General features: G+C 45.1%; 1 protein-coding gene across 8 annotated transcripts in view; it reads right to left on the reverse strand.

The window, feature by feature from the left end:
- Window positions 1-25408, reverse strand: part of LOC143002619 (myosin IXB) — a 46971-nt gene that overhangs the window by 6095 nt on the left and 15468 nt on the right. For 4 of the 8 annotated variants that reach the window (XM_076152806.1, XM_076152804.1, XM_076152805.1 and 1 more), the window contains exons 2-29: window positions 23883-24102; window positions 23514-23733; window positions 22818-23327; window positions 13805-13899; window positions 11441-11503; window positions 10090-10189; window positions 9839-9939; window positions 9220-9349; window positions 9048-9137; window positions 8687-8803; window positions 8317-8451; window positions 7808-7929; window positions 7470-7611; window positions 7158-7353; window positions 6512-6587; window positions 5896-5988; window positions 4358-4471; window positions 3537-3576; window positions 3298-3420; window positions 3104-3184; window positions 2894-3004; window positions 2636-2758; window positions 2383-2532; window positions 2105-2265; window positions 726-2018; window positions 537-618; window positions 287-405; window positions 36-154 (exon numbers count right to left, since the gene is read on the reverse strand). In XM_076152806.1, the coding sequence (XP_076008921.1) occupies window positions 36-154; window positions 287-405; window positions 537-618; window positions 726-2018; window positions 2105-2265; window positions 2383-2532; window positions 2636-2758; window positions 2894-3004; window positions 3104-3184; window positions 3298-3420; window positions 3537-3576; window positions 4358-4471; window positions 5896-5988; window positions 6512-6587; window positions 7158-7353; window positions 7470-7611; window positions 7808-7929; window positions 8317-8451; window positions 8687-8803; window positions 9048-9137; window positions 9220-9349; window positions 9839-9939; window positions 10090-10189; window positions 11441-11503; window positions 13805-13899; window positions 22818-23327; window positions 23514-23733; window positions 23883-24040 (4864 nt within the window). In that variant the 5' untranslated portion in view covers window positions 24041-24102. The remainder of the gene's footprint in view (window positions 1-35; window positions 155-286; window positions 406-536; window positions 619-725; window positions 2019-2104; window positions 2266-2382; window positions 2533-2635; window positions 2759-2893; window positions 3005-3103; window positions 3185-3297; window positions 3421-3536; window positions 3577-4357; window positions 4472-5895; window positions 5989-6511; window positions 6588-7157; window positions 7354-7469; window positions 7612-7807; window positions 7930-8316; window positions 8452-8686; window positions 8804-9047; window positions 9138-9219; window positions 9350-9838; window positions 9940-10089; window positions 10190-11440; window positions 11504-13804; window positions 13900-22817; window positions 23328-23513; window positions 23734-23882; window positions 24103-25408) is intronic. The other 4 variants (XM_076152811.1, XM_076152808.1, XM_076152807.1 and 1 more) reach the window with 3 other exon arrangements.

Below are 25408 nucleotides of genomic sequence, written 5' to 3' on the forward strand. Positions count from 1 at the left end.
TGGAGACATGAGCAGTGTGTCTTTATAATATTTACCTTCTCCTCCTGCGGCCTTCTCATTAAGACCTTGAGCAAATGTCAAATCGCCATTGTCCGGGGTGTGAGCGTCTTTGTTCGTCCGCTTCTTCAAAATCTTACTGAAGAATCCGGTTGACCTACAGGTTACACAAACACAAGATATTCACACACCCACAAAAGGTGTAGTGCATTCCTATCATATCCTGTCCTCAGACTGAGCGTGGAGGCCAGAGCAGAGCAGAGCAGAGCAGCGCAGAGCAGCGTTGTACCTCTCTGGTGTGGATGGGACGGCGTGGGTTGAGTCTTGGTGACTTGTGCTGTCGGAATGTTTCCTCCTGAACGAGCCTCCCTTTGAACCGTCCAGGTGGCTTTCTGAGGGGGAGAGCATCTGCAAGAAGAAAACCATCACAAGATCAATCTTACTGTAAAGTAACAGGGGAAATGATTTGCCCGTTAGAGTTTTATATCATACAAGTTCAATAAATACTGTGTGTTTATGTGTCTAAACCCTTGTAGTACCTCTTTGCGAGAAAGGGAAATGCATGACGCTCCCTCAGAACCTGGAGACAAACTGTCAAAGGACGAGGAGGCCGTTTGACTCCTGCAGGTGGATGGGCAGAGAAAAATGGAGGCACAAAATCAATTTATATGAAAAGTTAGTTAGGAAAAGTTAAGGATATGAAAATACCACAAGAAGAGAAAACGTACATTTTTTTCTTCCTCTCTTCCCGGCTTTGGGTACGGGGAGGGCTGGTGCTCTCAGGCTGCACCTCGTCACTCCTCCTCCACTTCTCGGGCTTCTCTTTCACGTTGGCGCGACGAGGCAGGTTCACCGCTCCCGCACCGTCGCCCAGGCCGTTCCTCTCGGGCACAGAGTCAGAGGGATGCAGGGAGAGTGTAGATGGACGGACAGGACTAGTATAAGATGGAGGAGGAGATGTTTTTGCCTCCTTCTTCCCTGCTTTGTCCTCCTTCCCTTTCCAAGCCACAAAGGTGTACTGATCTAGCTCCTTGCTCTCCTTGCTGTCTGCCCGCTCCTTCACCCTGGTGACCTCTTGGTTTTTGGTCTTCGGCGGGGCGTTTTCGTCCTTGGTGGCGTGCGAGGTGGAAGAGGAGGAGGCGGCTCGTTCGGTCTCTCTCTGGTTGTGCTCCAGCCCTCGTCGCCTCCTCTGCTCCCTCTTCTCCTGGCTCTTGGATGACTGGTTCTTGTGACCAGCAGGGGGTTGGAGTTTCTTTTTCTCAGCGGAGGTAGATCTGGGTTCCTGCTCATCCGAGCTCTGACCTGGAGGCTTGGAGGAATAATCAGACAGAGCAGGTTGTGAATCAAACTGGCCTAGTGTTTGGGTGTCCAGATCCTTGTCCTCGTCTCTCTCCTCTAGCTGGGGTCCAGCCTCAGCCAGTGTACCGTTGGTCTCCAAGTCGGACTTGGAAGACGAACACTCGCCTTCCTCTTCCTCTGCTCCCAGCCATTCATCCTCCCCCTCCGCCACTTCTTCCTTGCACTGCTCCTCCTCTGTCTCTCCAACCTCTCCATCCTCCTCTGCTTTCTCCTTCTCTGTCTCCTGGACAGGGAGATTGTCCGGTTGACCTTCATCGAGAAGCTCCTCTGTAACCAACTCTATGTCAGGATCCTCTCTGGTCTGAGGCTCCACGTTGATGACGTCTACCTGCTTTAACCCCACTCCCTCCTTTTTCCTTGCATTCCTTTCCTCTTCCTCCTCCTGCCGGAGGTTCTCCTCTTCTTCCTTCTTCCTCCTCGCTGCTGCTTCTTCAGCCTCTTGTGCAGCCTGAGCTTCCTGTGCTTGTCTGGCTGCTTCTTCCTCCTCAGCCCTCCTCCTTGCTTCCTCCTCCTCTGCCCTCTTTCTTGCTTCCTCCACTTCTGCCCGCTGCCTTGCCTCTTCCTCCTCAGCCCTTCTCCTTTTTTCCTCCTCTTCTGCCCTCTTCCGAGCCTCTTTCTCCTCCTCATCCCTTCTCCTTTTCTCCTCACGAATGGACTGGCACCTACACAATGATTACAAGTTAATCTTCACCTATTTCACTTATTATACTGAACCATAGAATGTGGCTGAGTGCCTTGGAGCTCTTACCTCCTTCGTGCCGAGTGGCCTCTGACCAGGGCTTGTATTTTGGTAATCCCTTGTTTGCTGCAGTGGTACTCCTTCCTCTGCTTGTAACCTCTCCATAAAGCCTGGATCTGAGTGGCTGCTCGCCGCTGCTGCTCCTCTTTGCAGTATCTTCGCCATGAACGCTGAGGGGGAGAAAGACAGAGGGATACATTTCAATTATTTTCTAAATATAAAAACTGAATACAAGAAGCATTAATCAACCTGTTTACATTATTGCCTTGTGATATACATGTGGTTACCTGGATCAAGATAGCTGCCTGTCTCATGTCCAGGAACTCCTTTCTCTGCAGATGAGCTCTGAAGAAGCGCTGAAGAAAGATGATCTTACGCATCACGTCCTTGTGCAGCATGTCCTGCAGCTGCTGTCGCTCCAGCTCCTTCAGGAACACCTGGAGAACAAGACATTTAGAAAGTCAGCGTTGACTTTTCTATGTTGACAATTTGTTTTCTATATTTTACAGTCTCCAAACCTTCAGACGGCAGCTCCCTTACCTTAGTCTTGCCTATCTGGTATGTCGTGGGGTCCAGGCCCATCTTCTCCAGCAACGGTGAAATGTCTTTCTTTGAGGCGACAGCATTCTTTGGCAGCAAAACTCTGAACTGCTCTATGAACTCCTACAGGGACGAGACAACAAAGCCATTAAAATAGTCTGTTCATAGTAGAAACAAATCATGACAACTTAAAAGATTATTGAATGAATATTTATCAGAGGGTATAGCCAGTCCAGGGAAGCAGCAGGGAAGCCATACCTGGAAAGAGTACTTTGCTCCATAGCCAGATCTCCTAATGCGAACAGTTTCCAGCATCCCTGTGTATCTCAGCTGCTGAAGCACCAAGGCCTCATCAAGGCACATCTCCTTCTGCTCAAAGACAAAGGACACACCAAGCATTCAATTACACTCCAACCAATTATGATGCCTAAAATCAGAGACTTAGTATTACCCATGACGGTTCCTTACCTTCTCAGCGTTGGAGCGGATACAGCGGATGAAGAATGGCTCTGCTCTGTTCAGAGTCTCTAGGAGTTTAGTCAGGGACGTCTGAGGAAAACAGGTAGAAGGTTTGCTACATGTACAGGGCTGCTGCCTCAGAGCGGTTGGTGTCAAATGTGAAGCTTATGTATTTACTGGGCACACCGTTTGGTCAGTCTTACCTGGAACTGGGCGCTGATGCTGGGGGGCTTCTTCTTCTTGTGCAGGTGGAGCAAAGACTTGGTAGTGCGATCGTGCAGCGTCAGGCCCACAATGAACTTCAGAGACTGAGAGTCCAACAAATGCTGCATGACAACGATACAGTCAATTAGAAGCTCAAGAGCTTTTTAGATGACATCATGATAAAAGTACCATATAGTATTTTCTCTTGATACGCCCTTATGTCTACACTCAGGTTTACCTTGGGGATGATCTGCTTCTGTTTTGTGCTTTTGTTTTTCCTGTTGAAACAGGGGAAAGAAAAGAGGGATGATTTAGAGAAGAGGAGCGTTCCAATCCCGAGGCAGGAGGATGGAGCCGAGCGGTGGATGGATCTGGTGAAGGCGAGTTAGTCGGGGGAGACGTCTTCATGCGGTGTCAGTCACTGATGAAATCAATGGCACAAGCTGGAGGATGGGATGAATGACGATGACGGACGACGGAGAGAAGGAGAAGGTTTGATTGCGGGAGATGGGATTTAGAATCTACACGGCTCAGCAGAGGCTCCCCATACTAAGAAAGAATAAATTCCTGTCCCATGCTCTCACTTTCCTCAATAGATAAGGAGCCACAATGTTGTTTCTTCTTATTCTGTTGCCATGTCTCAGATGACAGAAACTGCTGTAAACTTACATGCTGTGAGGCCGCTCAAACGTTATTTGCAGATGATATGAAAGACCTCACATGCCACAGCATTCCTTCAAATACTACATTGTTCATGCAGCTGATGACGATGGCATTCATGAGAATCATAGCCGTAGCCTTGGAGAAGACAAGAAGAGGAGCTACAAACAGCTAAAGTTATGTCTGCTGAAGAAACAGAAGTATTGTTTTGGATTAGAGAAGAGGAAACTATACTGAATGTGTGTAACCATACTAGAAAATCTGTAGAGTACAGAAGAAGTTGCAACTATGTCTGGTTGATTTGGGAAACAGGTTCTCTTGAAGCCATGCTCAAACTACACTGATATGATCTGGAGAAGAGGGGGGACGGGGGGTTGCCAGGTCTGTCTGCAGACTCACTGGAGGACGTGCCGAGGGAAGCGGAGGCGACCCCACGACTGCAGTAGCTTGCGAGGATCCTCATCATCCAGCTGCAAGTCCTTAATAGAGCTGATGATCTGAGCATGCATGTCCCTGATCACACCACAGATGGGAGGCGGGAGAAAATGGGGAACACATTGGAAAAAAAATGAGAAAAAGGAGGTTGAAAGGAAGAAATAATAAATGGGGTGTGATAGAACACCATGATTAGGACACCTTAGAAGAAAACACACCACCAGAGTTCTTCAAGAGGAGCACACACTGCAGCATGGTTGGGGGTCTGATATCTAGACAGATTTCACTTCTGCTCATATGTGAATAAAAACCCACAAAATACATTCTCCCACCGTTCATGTCTATGTACATGGAAACCACAAGAAAGGCTAGACCACCCAACCGTGCTGCTATATCCTTTTTAAGAACAGAAAAGAGACAAACACACACACACACACACACACACACATAAATAAGGAAGAGGAACTGGGGCAAAGAGGGGTTGTTCTTCACACATCCATATCCCAGCCACCGTGGTTGTGAACATGCAGAAAATTCTGTGTGTTTCAGCCGTCAGTCTCCATGCCGGGGCCGTTACTGGTTGTGTGACTTTTTGTTGTTGTTACTGGTGAGGTTGTTGGGTTTATGGTCCTTTAACCAAGACTGGTGTTATATATTGATCACTGGGTCTGGTGGGGTTAATATGGAGGCTTCCCTTTGCCTCAGAGCTAGCCCATGCAATATTGTTCTATACTTACCAGTGACTGACCATGAAAACAGAGGAGGCCAGACAGTGAAGGAATGGGCAAAATGAAAGTAAACCTGTGTACCTCACTAATTTCAGATCTGGAAGGGACTGAATGATTTGATAGTTACAGTCCCAGTGATCACAGATCTGAAAGTAGGAGATGAGAGGCTGTGGTACGGAAGGCTAATCAATCAAAAAATATCTTCCATGGTTTGATTCCATTCTGAGAGAGCTCCCCCGATCCTCTATCTGCTTCTCTATCTGACAAGGGGCCTTTGGAAGTGTAATAATAATGCGTATGCTTCCAACACTCCGCGGCTCACGTAAGAAATCCGTGTGGCTAATCAGAGCAGGCCAGCACAAACACCTTCCTGTGCTCTATAGCAAAAATAACAAGTGTGAGGAAGGAGTGAGATTATTACAGCTATGGCTAGACTGACAGACATTACAGTGAGGGGAGACGGGGAACAGAAGTTAAAGGGCAGCTTTGTTGTACTGTATTATATCGGTGTACTGAAGTTCCCCTTAGAGAAAAACCTGTCTACTACCATATTTGCACATTTTTATAAGGCTGGTCTTCTTCCATAAAGAATACATTTAATAATTATGATAGGATAGACGTTTCACTATTCTAACTCTTCTTGTATCAAAGAAACTAAAATGGGAGCCATCACAGAAAAGAGGCAAACCAGTGTATTACCAAAAATAAAAAAAATGTCCTTCATGCTTGGCCTCATGACTTCATTCCTTTCTCCTGTACACACATTTCACTTACTTCTTACTCTCATAGCTAGCAAAGATGTCTTCAAAGGCCTCTAGAGGGCGCTCCTCTGAGTGATCAAAGTAGAAATCGAGCTTAGAAGCTCGTCTGTGGAGGGGAGAGGAGAGAACCGCACACACTTGGGTCACCAAAAGGGGGAGAGGGGACAGAGAATATGGGTGACGGGATGAGGTGAAGGAGGATTCAATCTAGGTTTCATTTGTTTTGGGCTCATTCAGCTGAATAGAGTTTAGGTGTCTGACACTGTATCCAATCCTTTCTCATCTCATCCAGTACCACAGGATAAATGTAGAGGCCCACAAGTTCACCAAGCATCTGAAACATTTCTCCAAGAAAGAAGTAAGTTCCTGTGTCTTTCATTTGGGAAAAAAAAGGCTCCAAATGTTAACATTGAATCTATTGTCCATCTATTTGTCCGTGTTATAATGCAGCACAAAGGAAAAGAGAGAACAGGAGCTGATCTGCTTTCTCATCCAGGGGTACAGTGGCACACAGAAAGTAAAACCTGCTGCAGTTTGCTCCCAGAAGAAGAGAGACTGGTTGTTAAGAGATCCAACACACACACTATGATAAGATCACATTTCATATTGGATTATTCAAATGCTCTTACTTGTAAATTCTTTCTATTGGAGCATTGGACCGCTGGAGTTCTCCTAATGGTGTTCTGGAGGTGGGACGGATAACGCCTAAAAAAAACATGAAGATCAACATTTTGAATGAATGATAAGACTAATTTTCCGTTAGGAGAAAGATTGACCAGGATCACATGACTGTATTTCTTGTTTGCCTATTGTTCAACTGTGTTTAATCTTGTTAATCCACATTAAACATGGCCCCTACGTCACTGGGCCACTTCTGAGGGAACAAAAATAGTCGGAGGGATTGAGACTTGCAGGGAAAATGCCAAAATCTCCTAAAGCCTAACATTTCTTGCCTCCATCTTGCTCTGTGTTCAGACATGAGGGGGGTAATTACAGAGCAGAGAAATGTGAGGACTGCAGACTTTGCAGACATTGTGGTCTAAGCTGCACAAGTGGACTGGAGGTTTAGGCATTTATAGTCTCTGGAGGACTGGACTGTAACATATCTAAATCAGGACTTGCAAAATCTATGTTGTGTATCAACTGTGGAACAAATGTACCTTTGTGCAACAGAAATACTGGCAATATTAGGTCAATAATATCAGCATGGGTGCTAATCTCAACACAATTGACTTAACCCAGTTTTGTGGCGACACCATCACACTGATCACATACCTGCAGTCTTTGCAGCCCAGGAGCGGCCGGCCTCGTTGAAAGCAGCCATGCCTCTGACGGTAGCACGCAGGATGCCCCACCGGAACATGGCCACCGGGTCCATGCCTATAAGCTGCCGCACGTATGCTCGGTCGCTGCTACGCAACAATGCCACGATGTCCGGACGCATGTGATCCGTGTTCTTCTCCCGGAAATCCTGGAGTTTTTCAGAACATTAGAAAACGTTAGAAAAAGGATCTTAAGCAAACAACAAAAGGCTCAATTTACATCACAAAATCAGCTCCTGTTGTGTTCTCCGTCTATCCTCTTTACCTTGATTTGATATTTGACCTTCCCAGCAAAGTGCTGAATAACAAAGGCAGGTTCCATCACTGGTGTGGAGACAAAATATTTGTTCCCTTGGTGTTGCTGCTTGAATTTGGCCAGTAGCGTGTTATCGGTGGCGTGGGGGAAGCTACAAGACAAGTACAAAGAAAAGAATGGGCAGAAACAGGAGAGAGGGGGAAGAGAAGAGAAGGTGGATTTACACACATCTTACTCTCACTTTCATTCAGGCATTAAATAGAAAACTGAAAAACACATTGACTGATTCAATTAATTGATTCTTCATCAATTAGCAACCACTGCTAAAGACTGATTAACACTCTTACTTGCTCTCTTCATCCAGCAGGTAGAGCAGGCCGGTCGGTTTCTTGCTGATGAGGTGGATGCAACCCACATTGTCTGTGTAGTCGATGTTGTGCCAGGTGATTCCCTCTGCCTGGTACTCCTCCTGGATTTGGAACAGAACGCAACATTTAGGAGACTGAGCTTGTCAGTGTGATCATTTCACCTGGAATGTCTCAGAATTTCACTGAAAAACTTACAAACCCCAGATTGTACAACTAATTCTAACATGGAGTAATCAAAACTGTGCTGTTGTCCACTTCAGGCTTATTAGGGAATAACATAGCAGGATTTGCTGTTTAACAGTATCAACTGGTGCACAATGTTTCCTCCCTTCAAAGATCAGTGCAGGCTATCTCTGTGAGTCATCCTTCATGGAGTAATTCATATAAACAGAGATAGTGGAGTCTGTGTTGGAATTGCAGGAATGTAAATCTGTAAACAGCAAAAAGTGAAAGATTTTCAGGGAGTAGGCAAAACAGAAGAAGCTCACCTGCTCCAGTTTGAAGATGTGCTGGTTGAAGTAATACTGCAGCTGCTCGTTTGCATAGTTGATACAGAACTGCTCAAAGCTGTTGTTCTCAAAGTCCTCGAAGCCAAAAATGTCCAAGACCCCAATGGACAAACACTAGAAAGACAGAGAGAGCGGTTAACAATGATGGAACGCTAATAGAGACCAGCAAGAGAACTGTAAAAAAAATGATCCACCCGATGAAAGTCATATTTATAGTAGTGTCAAAACTGTAGAGAAATTCATTTGTGACAGCCTTCATACAAACTTAGATGTTTCCAGAGAGCTAGATTCTGCTCTATCGTTATTTCTTCGATATATTTTGATGTGGGTGTTTGTGTTTGTGTCTCACCGGTACAGACTCCTCCATGTCTTTCTTGTTAAGCAGTGCATGATTGATGCGTAGGACAATCCAGTCAAACAAGGCGCTGTACAGAGATTTGGCCATGGAGTCTCTGGCTGTGATAGCCTACAAATTGGAAGAGGGAGGTAGACAGGAGGAGAGAGAATTCTTTGATCAACATGTGAGAAGAGAAGCCCTTTTAAGACTATATTTCACTTAAAACCATACAAGCACCAGGAGTTAGAAGATAATATAGGAAGAGTTGTATGTGGTATCAATAAAGAGAAGCAGGTAGATAGTGACAGGTCTGCAGTTTGACACAGTTAAAGTAATGACATGTTGCAGAGATGACTTGCGTGCTGTCGCCTACCTCATTGTGGCTGTATGAGAGGATCAGCTTATCGTTCACCGTCACCGTTTTCCTTTTCGTCAGCGCCTCGACGAGCAACTCCTCTTTAACCTGCAAACACACACAGGTTAATGTCGACAGCCACACACATCGAGATAGAGGCGACGTAGTACAGGCATCGCTCCCTCCTTACCTTCAGCAGGTCAGAAAGGGTAGCCAGGACCTCTGGGGGTCCCACTTCCAAACCTTCTTCTCGACCCGTTGACTTCTTTTTGTAGGTCACATTGCCCAGATACAGAATGGCCGACAGCACAGAGAAGATCCTGAAACACAGTGATACATACAGTCAAATTCAGAGTTTGGGGGCATAGAAACAAAAGACGGCTTCAGTGGTGTTCTGTTTAGAACATGCAGAACATCTAAGAGAAATGGAGTCGGTAGACCGCAGTGCTTTGGCAGGAGTATAAAAGGAAAGGCAATCTTTGATGTATGATGGAGTGAGGTGATTTAAGGCTCTATAGATATGTCAGAGGACTATAAAATCAATCCAAAGGACCCAGGTAACAGGTGCAGAGTAGCAGGCAGTGGTGTGATATGAGCTAGTCTCTTTTATTAGTTATCGTATAGTATCTGCAGCGTTCTGAAGGAGTTGTAGTTTTCTTATTGATTTCTCAGGATGTCAAAGTGTCTTGTAATGAAAGCATGTATCAAAGTTTCGGAATCTTTTTAATTTAAAAAGGGTCGGACTTTAGCTGGAGGAATTACAGACTGCAGCGTTACAAACTCTTTATGAAACGTGTTTGTGTTCTTACTGTTTCTTAGTGGCAGGAAGGAAGCCAACCATTTCCATTGCTTGCTGCAGCCTCTCAAAGTCATGCCGCAGGTCTTCCTCATCTTCGATCTTAAAGTTTTCCTGCAAAGAACATGGTGGAAACGGGTGTGTAGAAAAGCAAAACAAGGAGGGATGACTGTACAGGTAATGTCTAACAGGATGAACAGACTGAACAGCATGAAATAAACACAAGTGAAGCAAATGGAAAAGGTGGATGTGATGGTAAAATACCTGTTTGAGGTAGAAGTACTCTTCAGGCGATAGCAACTTAAACTCCTTCCTTTCCTCCTCTGAAGCCCCCAACAAAAGGTAGTAAAATACATGGTAGTTCCTGGAAACACACAACGCAAACTGTACTTCACACACACAGCAAACACACCAAGTCATTACCGTCATTCCCTCGGACTGATTGGGCCAGATTTGATGCCAAACACTTAAATGGATCATAGATTGATTTTTTACGACTTGATGAGCGAGTAATCAGTGTTCGTGGATATAAGCTTTATATTTATTATCGCCAATGAGGGGTATTTTGTGTGCTATAAAAAAATTGAAGAGTCAACATTGTGTAGAAAGCTAAGAGACAGAAGGCTGATATTAGCTTTCCACTCTTGCCATCAGTGGGCTGGAAGGTAGCTAGGCATTAGCGCTTTGTTGTAAGATCACACAGAAGTAATGAGTTTCCATGACAACATCCAGTAGCCTCAAACCGACATGACAGACAACAAGCGGCGTCATCAGTAACTGTGGACTTGGAGACAAGCGGTACATTGTGTGGACCGATGGCGGCCTGAAGGTTACAGAAGCAGGCTCGTCATTGGAAGGTCGCTAAATCCAAACGGGCCGGGAAAACCTGAGCAGGAAAACCCGAGCAGGAAAACACCTTTGGCACTGATGAATGAAATACAATCAGCTACTTCTAATGGAGCCGAGTAGGGAACAACATAACGGCCACACTATCTCACTGCTAGAGGCATAAATACCAGTTTGTTATGCCTACAGTTAATATGGAAATTATTAAGGAGAGTGCATTTAAGTCGGGCTTTTATTGTCTGCTTAACAGACTTAACATCTTAAAATGGAGGTAGAGAAATCTGTCATTGGACTCATTCATTAGTAATACATAGAAGACTGCAAATGAATCAACACTGACGCTTTAGGTCATCAAACTAACACTCTGTCTTTATTGCTCACTTAACAATGCCCTTATATTTGTTTTCTTATTAGTCACCCAGGCAGCAGCCGACCAGCCGCCTAGTAAGATCTGGATTTCTTTGTGAGTAACAAAGCCAAACATGAGCAACAACCCGGTAAGAGAAGCCCTCTTTCTCTGAACCTCCCCGTGTGTCTACAGTGGTTAATATATGAGTCAACCCACAGTGCTAAGTTGTTAGTATACTGTATGTGCGACATGCATCACATGGATATACATGTTTTGAGTCCAGGGAAAAACTAAATCATTCCCCTGGACTTCATTTCCAACCCTAAAAGGCTCCCAGGAGAAACTCCTCCTGTTTGTTCAGAGGGCCCCTTGAAGGTCATTTAGGGTGATGAGGTCAAGACCCCGGCTGTCCCTCCTTACCTCTCATTCTTCTCTCTGGAGACAAGGCGAGACTTCTCCAGGAGATACTTCTCCACCACAGCACTGAGAAAGAGAGGAGGAGGAGTGGATGAGAAAAAAGGCACAGGAGAAACAATAAGGATGAATCAGGGTCACCCTGCTCTGTGTGTGTATGTGTGTGTGTAACTGGCCATACGTGAAAGTGGGGTGGTAATAAAGTAAGGGGAGGAGTATAAGATGAAGGGAGGGCAGATGGTCGGAACAATCAAAGAGTGAACAAGGGAACAAAGCGTTCCGATATGGTCAGATGGATGACGCAGAACATCACACGCCACATAGCAGCACACAACAAACACACACAACAGGGCCTATAGATGAATCTATGCCTGATTTATTTATGATCTGGATTAGGACTCTGTGACAGAGGCTTGAGGGCTGTCATAAAGACTGCAGAAACAGTGGAGGAATGCTTTCAGACCTCAGCAGTGTGGAGATATGAGATTTTCAAAGCAGTGGTACTACGCACTACACAAGACCCAGGCTGTAAAGCTGTCTGAATCAAATTTTATGTCAGTGTTGTTTTCATATACCCAGGCATATAAAAAACACTGACACCAGTCTCTATCTAGCACACTAAGAACAGAGATGTGGTGTGAGCATAGATGTGTAAATCTTTAAATTCACTGCACAGCTGAAACGCACCTACATCTATTTAATTGACTTTCTCTCTTCAAGAACTGCAACATTTAGGTGAAGGGCAAGAATGGACTGTGGTGGATACTTTAAAACAAGAGGCTGATCCATAAACACAGACAGTCCTACAGAGATATGAGCCATTATTGTTTCATGCTGTATCTTCTTAAAATCCTTGAGCAGAAGCCTCTTAAAGTAGGCACTCAATCTCCTTGCAAATGATTCTGGTGTTTCCTGTGGATGTTATTGCACATGTGGGAGTCATTTCAGTCCGGTTATCCTGCTGCACTAATTCACCTGGTTCCACATCGGTTCCAGCATCTGATTTGAGCTGCCATTGGACATTTGCTTCGTTATACTGACGAGTGTGTCGCAACTGCAGATTTCTTTGTGAGGGTTCTTCGCATTAAGGGTGCGTGATGGATGAATTTGGAGGGCCACCGCATATGAAGGCTATGTAATTGTAATAACTCCCTAAAAAGTAAGAATGTGGTTTTGTTTATATGCTCTGATCTAATGGAGAACAGCGCTCATCTGCAGGAATGTGGGCAAGAACCACATTTCAATCATTTCCAGGGGAGCCAACCGACCTGCTGGCTATATATCTGTCAGCATCTACTTGAGGGAGTGCACACACACAATCACACACACACACATACAGGGTGCACAATTAAAATGACACACAAGAAACTACAGTTACACGGCGCACACAGCCACATACATAATCTTGATCAGGCACGTCTCATTCACAACAAGTCTAAAATGTGTGTCAGATTTTAGCATTCTGCTCCAGCTTGCTCTGTCCAACTAATCCTCAACCACTGGGGACAGAGAGCCGCAGAGAATGAGAGGGAGAGGGAGCGAGCGAGCGAGCGAGCATAAAAACATCCAGCGTGTCAGTTAGTCAGTCTCCTCGTAAAGCAGAGCAGAGCGGAACAGCAGCGAGTCCCGGTCTCTCTTTGTTATTCTCCTCTATTGACTGTCTGAATGGCTGCCACTGGAGATGGAGAGATAGACAGGCGGCCTTTGTTAAGCACACAGAGCAGAGACGCGACACTGGAGTCCTCTGGGTCTGATACTTCACTGATGAGACGCAGAAGGCTACACACAGCATGTATGCCGGGGAGTGTGTTTGTGTGTGTCCATCCACACTTGTCTGCATTTAGCCTTCAGCCTCTCTACTCACCTTACTGGAGTTCAGACTATTAGATGGGTCAGCCATTCAACAGAGTGTGAGGGGTTAATCAGGCAATTTGCCCATTACTTTATTTTCCTGGAATCTTAGAAATAGGACTCTGTTCAGCGTTTCAGCATAAATATTCATTCATTTCTGCTGTCGTACATCTATTGACGTCCGCAGTATTACACATGGTTTTTTTTAAGACACAGCTGTTCTCCGCTCTTCCTGGCCCGAAGAGGAAGTGAGGAAGTTGCACAGCTGACCAGACTTTGATACAGACTGCTGAGAAAAAGGAAGAACACGCTAGTGGCTGAAAGTTTCAGTGCGCACACACACACACACACACACACTAGGAGAGAGGGGGAACCACATGACCGAGAGCGAAGGCGATAGAGACACAGAAGACGATGCATGAGTGAAAAACACCCGGGCCCTATATGGAAAGTTCCTGTAATGTGTGCCGGCTCTACGTTAGGGGGTTGTTGACCTTCGCCTCAGAGTTCATTACTCACCCTCTGACGACTCCGCTCTCAAGGTAATTAACCTGGATGAATTTACCAAAGCGGCTGGAGTTGTTGTTGTGGGCTGTCTTGGCGTTTCCAAAGGCCTGGTAAAGACAACAGAGGAAGAGGAGGGGGAGAGAGAATGCAAGGATGAGTTTAGAATTACACACAAGAGATTAAGTAAAAACAACTCAAACTGTCTGAGGTACAAATGATATATAACACCATCATCTCAAGATTCATGCAATACCACAATTATCTTCATTTGTTTACATTTGCCTCGACATTTTTGTCAAATTGACAAGTGATTGATTAACATGAGACAGTAGATGCAAAACGATTCTAAACTTCTTGGCGGCCTTGCTGTTGTGGTTTTGAAACTCAACTCTGATCTGTCAACACGTCGGCCAGAAACTATATAAAAGTCAACAACAACAACGACCACACCATGACAACAAAGAAACCAAACACTACAGAGGTTAATTCAGGTTTAAAACTGAAGTTGAGGGCACAGATGGGGGTCTATATGTGTGTGTGTGTGTGTGTGTGTGTGTGTGTAAGGGAGAGTCGGGGTGAGCATCTGCAACTCGTTGTCCCCTCTTGCCCTCCACTCTATCTTTCCATCCATCTTTCTTTTCTTTCCTCTGTCCAGGTCTTTTTCCTCATGCTCTCATACACTCTTCCCCCTCTGTCTCTCTGTCTCTCTCTGTGTGTGTGTGTGTGTGTGTGTGTGTGTGTGTGTGTGTGTGTGTGTGTGTGTGTGTGTGTGTGTGTGTGTGTGTGTGTGTGTGTGTGTGTGTGTGTGTGTGTGTGTGTGTGTGTGTGTGTGTGTGTGTGTGTGTGTGTGTGTGTGTGTGTGTGTGTGTGTGTGTGTGTGTGTGTGTGTGTGTGTGTGTGTGTGTGTGTGTGTGTGTGTGTGTGTGTGTGTGTGTGTGTGTGTGTGTGTGTGTGTGTGTGTGTGTGTGTGTGTGTGTGTGTGTGTGTGTGGAGGAGGCAGTGGCTCAGTGGTAGAGCTTCCGCTTGGAAACCGGAGGGTTGCTGGTTCGAGTCCCTGCCGAGGTGCCCCTGAGCAAGGCACCGAACCCTCAATTGCTCCCCCCTCTGTAACTTACTGGGTGGTAATGTAATGTAAGTCGCTTTGGATAAAAGCGTCTGCTAAATGCTCGTAATGTAATGTAATGTAATGTAATGTGTGTGTGTGTGTGTGTGTGTGCGTGTGTGCGTGCGTGCGTGCGTGCGTGCGTGCGTGCGTGCGTGCGTGCGTGCGTGCGTGCGTGCGTGCGTGCGTGCGTGCGTGCGTCACAAAGAGACACCATAGGTCAGTGATGATAAATGAGCCTGGGCGGGTCTATCGGTCTAACAGTGTCAGGCCCAAGAGAAACACAGAGGACCCAGGGTTTCTCCTCCTGGGCCTCAGTCTTATGCTAAGGCTCAGCCAGGGGCACACAGAGCGCAGCCACCAGGCTTCAATGAGAGGCCCAGTATATTACACTAACACGGTAACAGAGGAAAACTCTTTTTCTCTCTCTCCCTCCCTCCCTCTCTCTTCGTGGCGCACATGCTCACATGGTTACAGACACACACACCAAACAAGGGGCTGCCACGGGGGAAGTTGACTCAGTGCATGTTAAATAGGAGCCACATTGTGTCCTCCAAAGCAGTTCAGGGTGAATTTGATACAGTTCTGTTATTAGGGGGGGACCGGGGCACAAACAAACACAAACCTACCCAGGGTCTGATGAAGAATGAGCTGTTGACATGTTTGCATATCTGCTGCTCTACCAGACTTACAAGTCTTACATTAATTCCCACAGCTTTCATTTCTACTATCATCATTCTGTATTTGTTTTCTTTCACTTTTAATCCTGTATCACCTCTATTTCTTCCCTTATCATCAACCGCTTAACAACAAAGCAAACGGTAACCTGCAAATAGGTAAGACACCTTAGGGAAGTATGAGGAAAGAGCTGTTGCATGTCGACGGGTGATGAAAGAGATTGTGTACAGTTCAGATGTTCCTTATCCACAAACAAAGACATCCTCAAGTACATTCTGAACTTGCTCAGACAAGCCGCCTTCTCTACTCAACAAGTCACTGGGCTCTCTCTCTCTCTTTGTTTTTCTGTGTTTATGCACAACACACACACTGTCTAAACGTCCGCTGTGTTTCTGTGTGTGCGCATGTGGTTGGATGTTATCATGCCATCATATTATGTGCTCAAAATGGTTCATTTAAGTGTGGCTTGTGTTGATCTACTCTGTAGCTCCCAGTTCAACCAGTGCACCCCCCCACTGTCATCACCACCGACCTGTATCTCCACCAGCAGACCCACGTCTAACATGTACTGTAGCAGCGTCATTCATAATGGAACATGCCGTGTGGAAAGCCCAAGCTCAGGTATGAGGAAGTGGACCAAAGCGTGGTTCATGGTCTATGAGTGAGCGTAGGTGTGCGTATAATGGCCTACATTTAGTCAGAATTTCAGGTCATACTAGATTGTCTTCATTGAGTACACACACACACACACACACACACACACACACACACACACACACACACACACACACACACACACACACACACACACACACACACACACACACACACACACACACACACACACACACACACACACACACACACACACACACACACACACACACTTCTGCTTACAAACAAAACCGTGGGAGTGTCTCTGAAACGCTGCTGTTTATGAGCCGTCTCAACAAGCATGTGGGCCTGACGCGAGAAAGTTAAAACGATACAAAATGTCCTTCCTTAAACACTTACTCAGATCTGCTAAATGAAACACACTGATGTATATAGATGTGTTAAAATTAATTCTCAACTTCCTTCCACAGTTTGAGCCAGTGTATGAGAAGTTCATTTAAATCCCCCTTATAATAGCAGAACTGAAACAAAAGCTGTAGCTCGCAGATTGAAGCCTTCTTGTCAGTAGAAGGTTAGATCTGGTGCTTGGGAACGACGACTAATTGCTATGACGCCGAGGCAGTGCTGCCTCCTTTAAAGTCTTGCGGCTCAAAAGGAGGTCCAGTTAAATGTTTCCATGAGCGGCTGCCAGGGCCCCGACACCGACACCTCGCTCCAGCACGGATACACTCACAAAAGAACTCCAAATAGTCCAACCGTCACTCTGACAGTTCCCACATTCATGAGGGTTCAACGGCTGGCTCTCATGCAAAGCCCCAATCTCATCAGACCTATGTTGACATGCCCATTCATGCAGCTGCATACAATTTTCAACCACAACAATATCAATCATGTTTTGCTTACATATAATGATACGTCCCTCAATTACAGGGTTAATGCGGAGAAATAAGAAAAAGGCTAATAATCTGGTGGGTGCATTGTTAAGGCAAAACACCAGTGGTATGACACTATAAGCACCAATCTGGGTTTCTTGAATGTGAAAATGCTTTGGTGAGATCACATGATGTTGGCAGTGATTGAATGCAACCGAGCCTGTAGACAGACAGTTCCTCCTCTATACTTTGCTCCGCTCCGAGCTGAACTATACCCCGAACACTGCACTTAAAGCCCTCAGGCTTAACTGAAACAAATAAACAAAGAACTAGTTATTTGAAGCGTAATCACAGTATCAATAGCACACAGAGGAGCTGGCAATATTTTCCAATATACTGTAGGTGGATATTCCCACTAATGCAGTTACACAGAACGGTTTCATTCATTCACTATGCAAGTACAAGACATAAGCTTTGTTTCTAATCTCTCTACATTCCTCTTTTTACACAGAGTGACATGGTGACAGTCATCAATATTAGGGGAATTAAATGTGGTTCACCAGAGTGCAGTAAGTGTGTTTCATCATGCTAAGGACAAGCATCCAACAATGGCAAAGTCATTTCTCTTTGTCTCTTTGAAAAGAACTACATGTCAGCTACACAGCCTTCACTTAAGACTATCCAAGCAGTCAGAACATTCAAATGTACTCCAATCACGTCTCCTGTGAGTAAACCATATAGACAGATCAGATGAATAGGACTGCATTGTTGATTATACACAAATATACAGTATATGACTTTTTTAAACAGTATATTCGGGGACGGCATGCCATGTAAGGAAATAGAAGCGGAGATTGGCTACTCTGAGATTATCAGATCAGAGATTATCTTTCTACTTTGTAACTAACAATGTTCATTTTGTCAGTTCTGCGTTCTGCATTGTAATCAGCCGTGTTCCCCCCTGTGCATTGACATTCTGGAGGGTAAAACAAGCAGACAAGATAGCAACACGGCACAGATGGAAGGAAATGTCTTAACAGTTAAGATGAAGTCCTCAAGCATTGGTTTTTCTCTCCTTGTAGTCTGCTGCTTTACCAGACCGGGGCCATTTCCAGCAGTCCCACCCATGCTTAGTAGAGCACCACATCAAACACCAGCCTGTGGTGTGGTCACAGAACCATGAATAGACCCTGGAGTGGCCTGCTGCATCTTGTAAGCTGTAAACTATACTTCCCCTGTAAGGAACATCATCATTACAATAAGACCTTTGTGTGCATGTATTTGAGATGCATGACACGTGTGCATGTGAAAGAGGGCACTAACGGCAACGCCAGCTTTTCCCATACTAACGCACAATCCCCCACCTATATTTAGCTGAAGGATAAAGCATTTCGGCTCATAACTAGGAGATCAACAATGGAGCCGCAGACAGAATGAACAGCTACTCCTCTGCACTTCCTGAACAACAATATAATACTATGGCCTATCACCACCCCTCAAGGCCCTGAGCTAATGGTGGAGGGATACAGCCATTACTTCCTGTGTCGTAGTCACTTCCTGTTAAAGAGGGTTCCGGACGATAGGAACTTCCTGTCTGTGGGTGGCGTGCAGGAGTCTGGAGACTTCCACAAATATGTAACAACCCGGAGGTTAAGCGACTATTTAGTCTCGCGCTAATCAATCAGCAGATAATATAACGGCGTTATGGTTCGGTATGTGCAGACCGTGACCTCTAGGCATGTTTGAGCTTCGGTGTGCCTGCTATAACATGAGAGCTTGCATAACAATGCTATTCAGCGTGTGCAACTGACTTGAAAGTGTCCGGACAAGAATTGATTAACACACAGCTGAGCAAAAACAAACTCATGCCACTGTACATCACACACACAACAGAAGGGTGAGGAATGACTCTGCCTAGGATGTTGTGTGGGATGTTTGTTGTTACAGATAGCAGACATTTGCTTTTCATTGTTTTTACAACAGCTTTAATGACATAATGCCGTTTGAAGGGTAATCTCACATGAGTCCCCATCAACTAGCCTTTAAAGGTTATTACCACAGGCATTTCAGATGAGAAGAAATTTAGCAGAGACCTGACAAAAATTAGAACAAACACCAGCAGATGCTCGCCATGCGCTGGCCAACAACGGCTGAATTTTGTGCTGTCATATGCTGGCAGCTGTACTGACCTGGGATGCCCCGAGGCTGTCTGCAGGAATGACATCGGGGCCAATCGAGGGCATTTTTGATCGATTCTAATGTGCGATGTAAAGCGTGATTTATATTTCAACAATGCAAATCACTGTGGGTTCACCAACTGCCACAAAAGTGACGCTCGCATTTTAATACTGGCAGTATATCTTTGTACCAGGAACGTACAAACCTGGGACAAATCCTGTCCAATCAGCACTTAGGCCTATGAACAATGACTTCACTGTGCAGCAGTAGGAAATGATAAATATTGGATACACCACTGCTCAGCAGAATAGCGTAGTTTATAAATGATTCAGATACCACGGTGGGAAAAGAACTCCTGATCAGGAAATGCTACTAATCACACCACGGCAGCATACTGTACTCGCATGCAACGTGTCAACAGAGGAGGGCTCTGCTGACACAAACTCCTCCAAGCCTGACAAGAGAAAAACACCCGCACCAAAAGAACCACGTCAGAGAGGATCAACCAGTTGGACCGGTTTGTGAGTGAAATACTCATTGAGAGCAGGTAAGCTGCTGTACAGGTAGAAGCCGCACACAGCATTTACAAATGGCACCTGGACAGTCTCCATGGCAGAAAAGACTGGAATACAACTTTGAAAGGTTTGATTCTACCAGCGATACACAGAATAGAATAGAAAGTGGTGCAAAGCTTGAAAGTAGGCCACTATAGTCACTAAACGTTTTCAGAGTGAAGCCATTCATTCTTCCAGCAGCTCTGCAAACAGTTCAGAGTCAAGAAACAGATATGATGATCTCATCTCCTCAAAATGTGACCCGAGCCTGGAGAGCTCCCCTATAGCTTGAGGACACACACACACACACACACACACACACACACACACACACACACACACACACACACACACACACACACACACACACACACACACACACACACACACACACACACACACACACACACACACACACACACACACACACACAGATGAGCTTCCAGCAGAACAACATTGTAAACACATCATAAAGTGTGTTCATTTTACAGAGGTGATCTAAAAATAGAATTTCAAACTCTGTATATAATCTATTTGACATGAATAGTTCTAAATGAACCACCAGAGATTGGTGATTTGTACAGAGAGCACAATTTCAGTTGAGTAATAGCTTCCTCTGTAGCGTTACTCTTGTTTCATGCGAGCTGTCTTATAACTGTGCTGCTGGGCGATGTCATAACAGGATCTCTTTCACATAACCAAACTATGATGGTCTACTTCTCGCAGGTCTTGAAATGTGTTGCTACATAGAATTAAGGCAACTGTTGTAGCTCATGCTAATCAGGGTGAAAGCATTTGAGGCGCAGTGATGCAGTTAGAGACTGATCAATAACTCAGTATGAATAATTAGTCTCGGCACAATTCCCATCTCCTTAACACACACACACACACGCACAGGCACAGGCACACAGTGGGAACGACTGAGTGGCAGCCTGTCTTGCCAAAGGGACCAGAGCTGTGCTGATGGAGGGGAAATTAACTCCACCTCTCCCCGCCCCCTTTCCTCCTCCGCCACAGAGAACCAAAGGCAGGCTGACACACATCAAGGGACCAGTGTTGCATGTAATCAGTGGCGCTTGAAAGCAGCAGCTCCTCTGCTCATGAGATGTGACGGATGAGGGATGGACTACATCCACGTCACTGTAACTGCCCACGCCGCAGTGATACAGTTAATGCTGGAGTCAAAGGCTTGTCCGCCCAGACTTCTGTTTATTCTGTTTTGTTGTCTGGGATTATGTGTGTGTTCAAGTAAACTAACTTGCAGGGAGGTTTCAGCACCATTTTGTACTTTGTGTAACCGGATTCCTCATCAGGCTTTTCTGGCTCGTCTATTTTTAACCACATTATTGAGAAATAAAATGTAAAACTATGCAGAGGTGATTTATGGACAGATCAGGACCTAGAACAATTAGTTCCCAACACTATGGAACACTGTAAGATTCATTGCAACTGAATCTGAAATGTCTTCTTTGGTGTATATTGATTTTGGGGGACAGAGAGACAGAGACGTCCCAGTCCAGGATCGATTCTGCAGCATTGGACAGAAATGCATTGTGTCTTTTTCATCCGTAGCTCCTCCATATTTAATATCCCAAACTGAAGTCCAGCACTCATGTTGCTGCACATGAAACCCTACCTGAGGTCTGACTGAAGGTAAAGTCTTCCATATGTGTGTGTGAGTGGGGGAGTCCCCGTCTCATTACAGGGGTGAAAAACAAACAAAAGTAAAGTCAACTTTATTCTGAACTACAAAACTCTGGGACTAAACTAAAGCAAACCAGAATACGACACAAAAACATTTCATTTCAAACTATGTGAAAGCTAACAGATGTCAGCATGTGTTTGTGTGTGTATGTGTGTGTGTGCCTTGTGCGTCCCTCTAATGTGCCCAAACAGAAAGCTAGGGTTTGCCACAAGGCTGGGCTTTTTGTTTGCTCGACTGTCTGCAGCAGATAGTTGCACTCCGGCTGCATGGCCTCTGTGCCGACACCCATACATAGATAACTCACGAATAAATGTTAACTACAATTACTCTTAAAGTAAAAGACTCTGGGAATCTAAAGATATTCACTCTAACAAAGATTTAAGTGTGAGAAAGGCAGCAAATCTTGAACCAATTAATGTTTTTGTATTTGTACTAGAAAAATTATCATGGATTAATTATTAAAATTGGCATTGATGTCTTGGGCAACAGCGACAGTCTAGAGTCAATACAGTACATCTCTCAGTTGGACGTTGGCCACTCTTGGCCTATCGCAAAGGCCCACCTGTATTACCAACCAGAAGCCCTTACACACATATGAAAGGATTCAGCCATACTGATGGGCCCAGAAAGTCTCACAATGCCTTCAGCATCTGTTAAGACTCCATTCAGTCGGTCTTTGTCTCCCTGTTTACAGCAAGTTAGAACAAGCAGCTACATTCTCAGGGAGCATAAAGTAGAAAGAGGAACACAGGCACATGACTGAGCCAACAACAAAACCATGACAGCCTTTAGTAAACAACTATCTAAGAGGGAATCCATGTTGTTCATATTCATATAGCCCCAAAAGATATAAAGTAACACTCAATCATTTTTTTCAATTTAGCTTTTTGAGAAGACCAAGTACTTTACTCAGCACACACACTATACTACAATAGCATTGGCATAACCTACAAACCAACACATTTGCAATAGATACTATATCAGTGCAGCATAGGATGTGATACTGATGTTGTCTCACTCTTCACCGCGGAAATGATGAATGTTATGGGTTTGTGTTTTCTTCGTGCGTGTGAGGAAATATCACCACTGTAATTGTTGGCTATGACTCCACCTCAGCATTTCACATCTCTTCAAAGACGCAGCAAACAGACACTAAACAACAAACAAGCGATTGTGAAGCAGGAAGCCTGAATCGCTGTGACAGATCACGTGTCATAATGTAACATCCCTTAATGTAGCGGCCTGAGGAGAACAGACAAGTAGCTCAGAGTTGCCAGTGCATACGTTTAACATTTGGTCCTCAGCCGTGTTCATGTCTTACCTCCAGCACCGGTCCAGCCCCCAGTATCGTCCTCTCCACCCCGCTGGCATAGCCCTTCTGGCTGAGCGCTGTCAGACAGTGGATCAGGAAGTTAGTACTCTGAGTCTTGCCAGAGCCGCTTTCTCCCGAGATGACAATGCACTGGTTGACCCTCTTCTTGAGCATGGCATAGTAGGCGACATCTGCGATAGCGAAGATATGGGGCTCCAGTTTGCCCAGCTGGTGGTTCTCATACATTTTGACATACTTAGGGTTGTAGATGGGGAGGAACTTAAAGGGGTTGATGGCAATGAGGATGCTGCCTGCATAGGTGTAGATCTTCTTCTTGTAAAAGCGTGTTCTCAGGTTGTTTAATATGCTGTCCTCATTGAGGACGGGGAGATTACACAGGTCTGCAAAGTCATCCTGTGGCGGGGGAAGGAATCCCCTGGCGGCTAGCTGCCTTGCCTCCTGTTCCCTAGACAGTGGTGGGAGGTGGACATAATGGATAGAGCCGTCGTGGTTTCTCTCCTAAAACAACAAAAAGAATCAATGTCATTCTTTCAATGCTTAACAACAACACCAGTCTAATACCACTGAATTTCATTGTTATGTTTAGAGAGCTTTATGACTGTGAGACAGGCAAACTGGGAGACTGTAGGTGAATTCAAATCCAAACCACCACTCTGTGAACAATAACTGCAAACTCTCTTCTACCTGCAGTAAGAAGTAGAAGCCCAGGCTCCGAGAGTGTTGCTCCTGGGCTTTTCGGGGCCACAGTAGAAACCTCTGCACGGGCAGGTCCCCAGCCTCCAGCACCCATTCTTCACCGCCACATTCCTTCACCTCTGCTAGCACGTACAGGCGGCCAGGGTCCAGCCCCAGTTCCAAAGCAGCATCAGAGATCACAGAGGCTGCCGTTGCATCTTTCTGCACTCTGGAGAAAAGAGTGGATGAAAGAAATGATTACTTTTATCCAATGCTTCTCTTCTTACAGTTAATACAGAAAACCTGGTTTGAATCAACAACAGCTATTAAATATTTCACACAACTTGCACTGCTATTTTTACACTGTGGCACACCAACCTCAGGCTACAGCAGGCAGAGGACTGGGTCGTTAGCCGTGGGTAAATCTGGAGCAGGTAAGACTGGTTATCGTGATCATGGGGGCTAGCTGATCCACCTCCCCCTCCCCCTCCACCTGCGTTCGTTGCCATGGTGGCACCGCCATCTCTGACACTCATCCTGAGCCAGGGGGAGTGGTCTCAGCATGCCGCATCCACTGCTCCCACTCACCAGCGAGCACCTGGAAAAGAAATACATTGATCGATCAGGGACAATGATATCCACATTCTGGTGACTAATAATATCATTTTGACAGTTGTATCATAAAAGAAGAACACAAGGCTGTTTATAGTGGAAACATTCAGGCTGAATCAGTGACTCTTACACCAAAATTGCCTATTGTATTGATATAAATGCTGATCATTGGAGTCACCCACAGGGAAATACAGCTTTGTCAGATCCTAAACAAATGAGTCACTCCAGAGATGAGCCAGCATTTCAACATGGAAACAAAAGAGTTTATTCTAAGTCAAAGTCTTATAAACAAAAAGGAAAGCTCATCCTTGGTATTTGACCTTAACTTCACATTCTGAACACATGCAACTTACTGCATGTAGCCCAACTGACGTGTGTGTAGGATTGGCTCTGAAAGAGGCCTAAGAGAGTAAATGTTCCTTGCTTGGTGAGATAAAGTCCCAATAAATAAGATACGGAGTTGAAAACAATGTTTTATCATGAAAAGATGGCAAAAATCAATAGACTAAGATGAGCATAAACTCTTTCCTTAACCAACAAAATGCTCCAGATGCATTCGATGACATCTCATACGAACAGTGCCTCATGCAAGCCCGCTAACTGCTAGATTGATGTTTCGATGATGGTAGACCATAATCACAGGACTGTTACCAGTAGACAGCTGTGAGTGTCTCTTATTATATTCCATGAAGGGGCAAAAGTTGGTCTCAATCTGTCACTTTACTCCTCTCAACCTTCATGCATCAGGGATATTTGATCACAGCCCAACTTTAATGACAGAATTGACTGGCTTTTTACTCAGAATAGGATTGTTGATCCGTCCACTTTAATTTAATCACAAATGAAATGCCCATGATGCAAGACTGATCCAAAGATCCATCCATAATGTCTGGTGGTAGAGGTGGTAGGTAATATCTTTTATTAATAGGTCACCCCCGCTCATCTCTCCATTCACAGATACCTCTATATTCTCTGTTTGGCAGAATCCCAACACAATGAGGCGGCCAACAACAGAGCCCTGAGCAGATCATTGACTGAAAACAAAAGAGAGGCTTGTTCAGGCCCCGCTAAGGATATCACTGATTTCCTCACTGCCACAACGACGTACCGTGAGCCTTTACGAACTGAAACCACTCAATAATTGAGGGGAGGGATAAAGCTATTGATGAACACATGATTGGCAACCACGCCATAAACACACACTGGAGTTAGCTATGGTGCCCACTAATTCTTACAGTGCCCTTTCAAAGCTGGAACGCTGCTTCAAAAACACTAATGGGCAATAAAGTTCA

The sequence above is a fragment of the Genypterus blacodes genome, unplaced genomic scaffold (assembly GCF_046128005.1).
Source record: "Genypterus blacodes isolate CSIRO-AG114 ecotype Tasmania unplaced genomic scaffold, CSIRO-AGI_Gbla_v1 ptg000058l_1, whole genome shotgun sequence".
Lineage (NCBI taxonomy): Eukaryota > Metazoa > Chordata > Actinopteri > Ophidiiformes > Ophidiidae > Genypterus > Genypterus blacodes.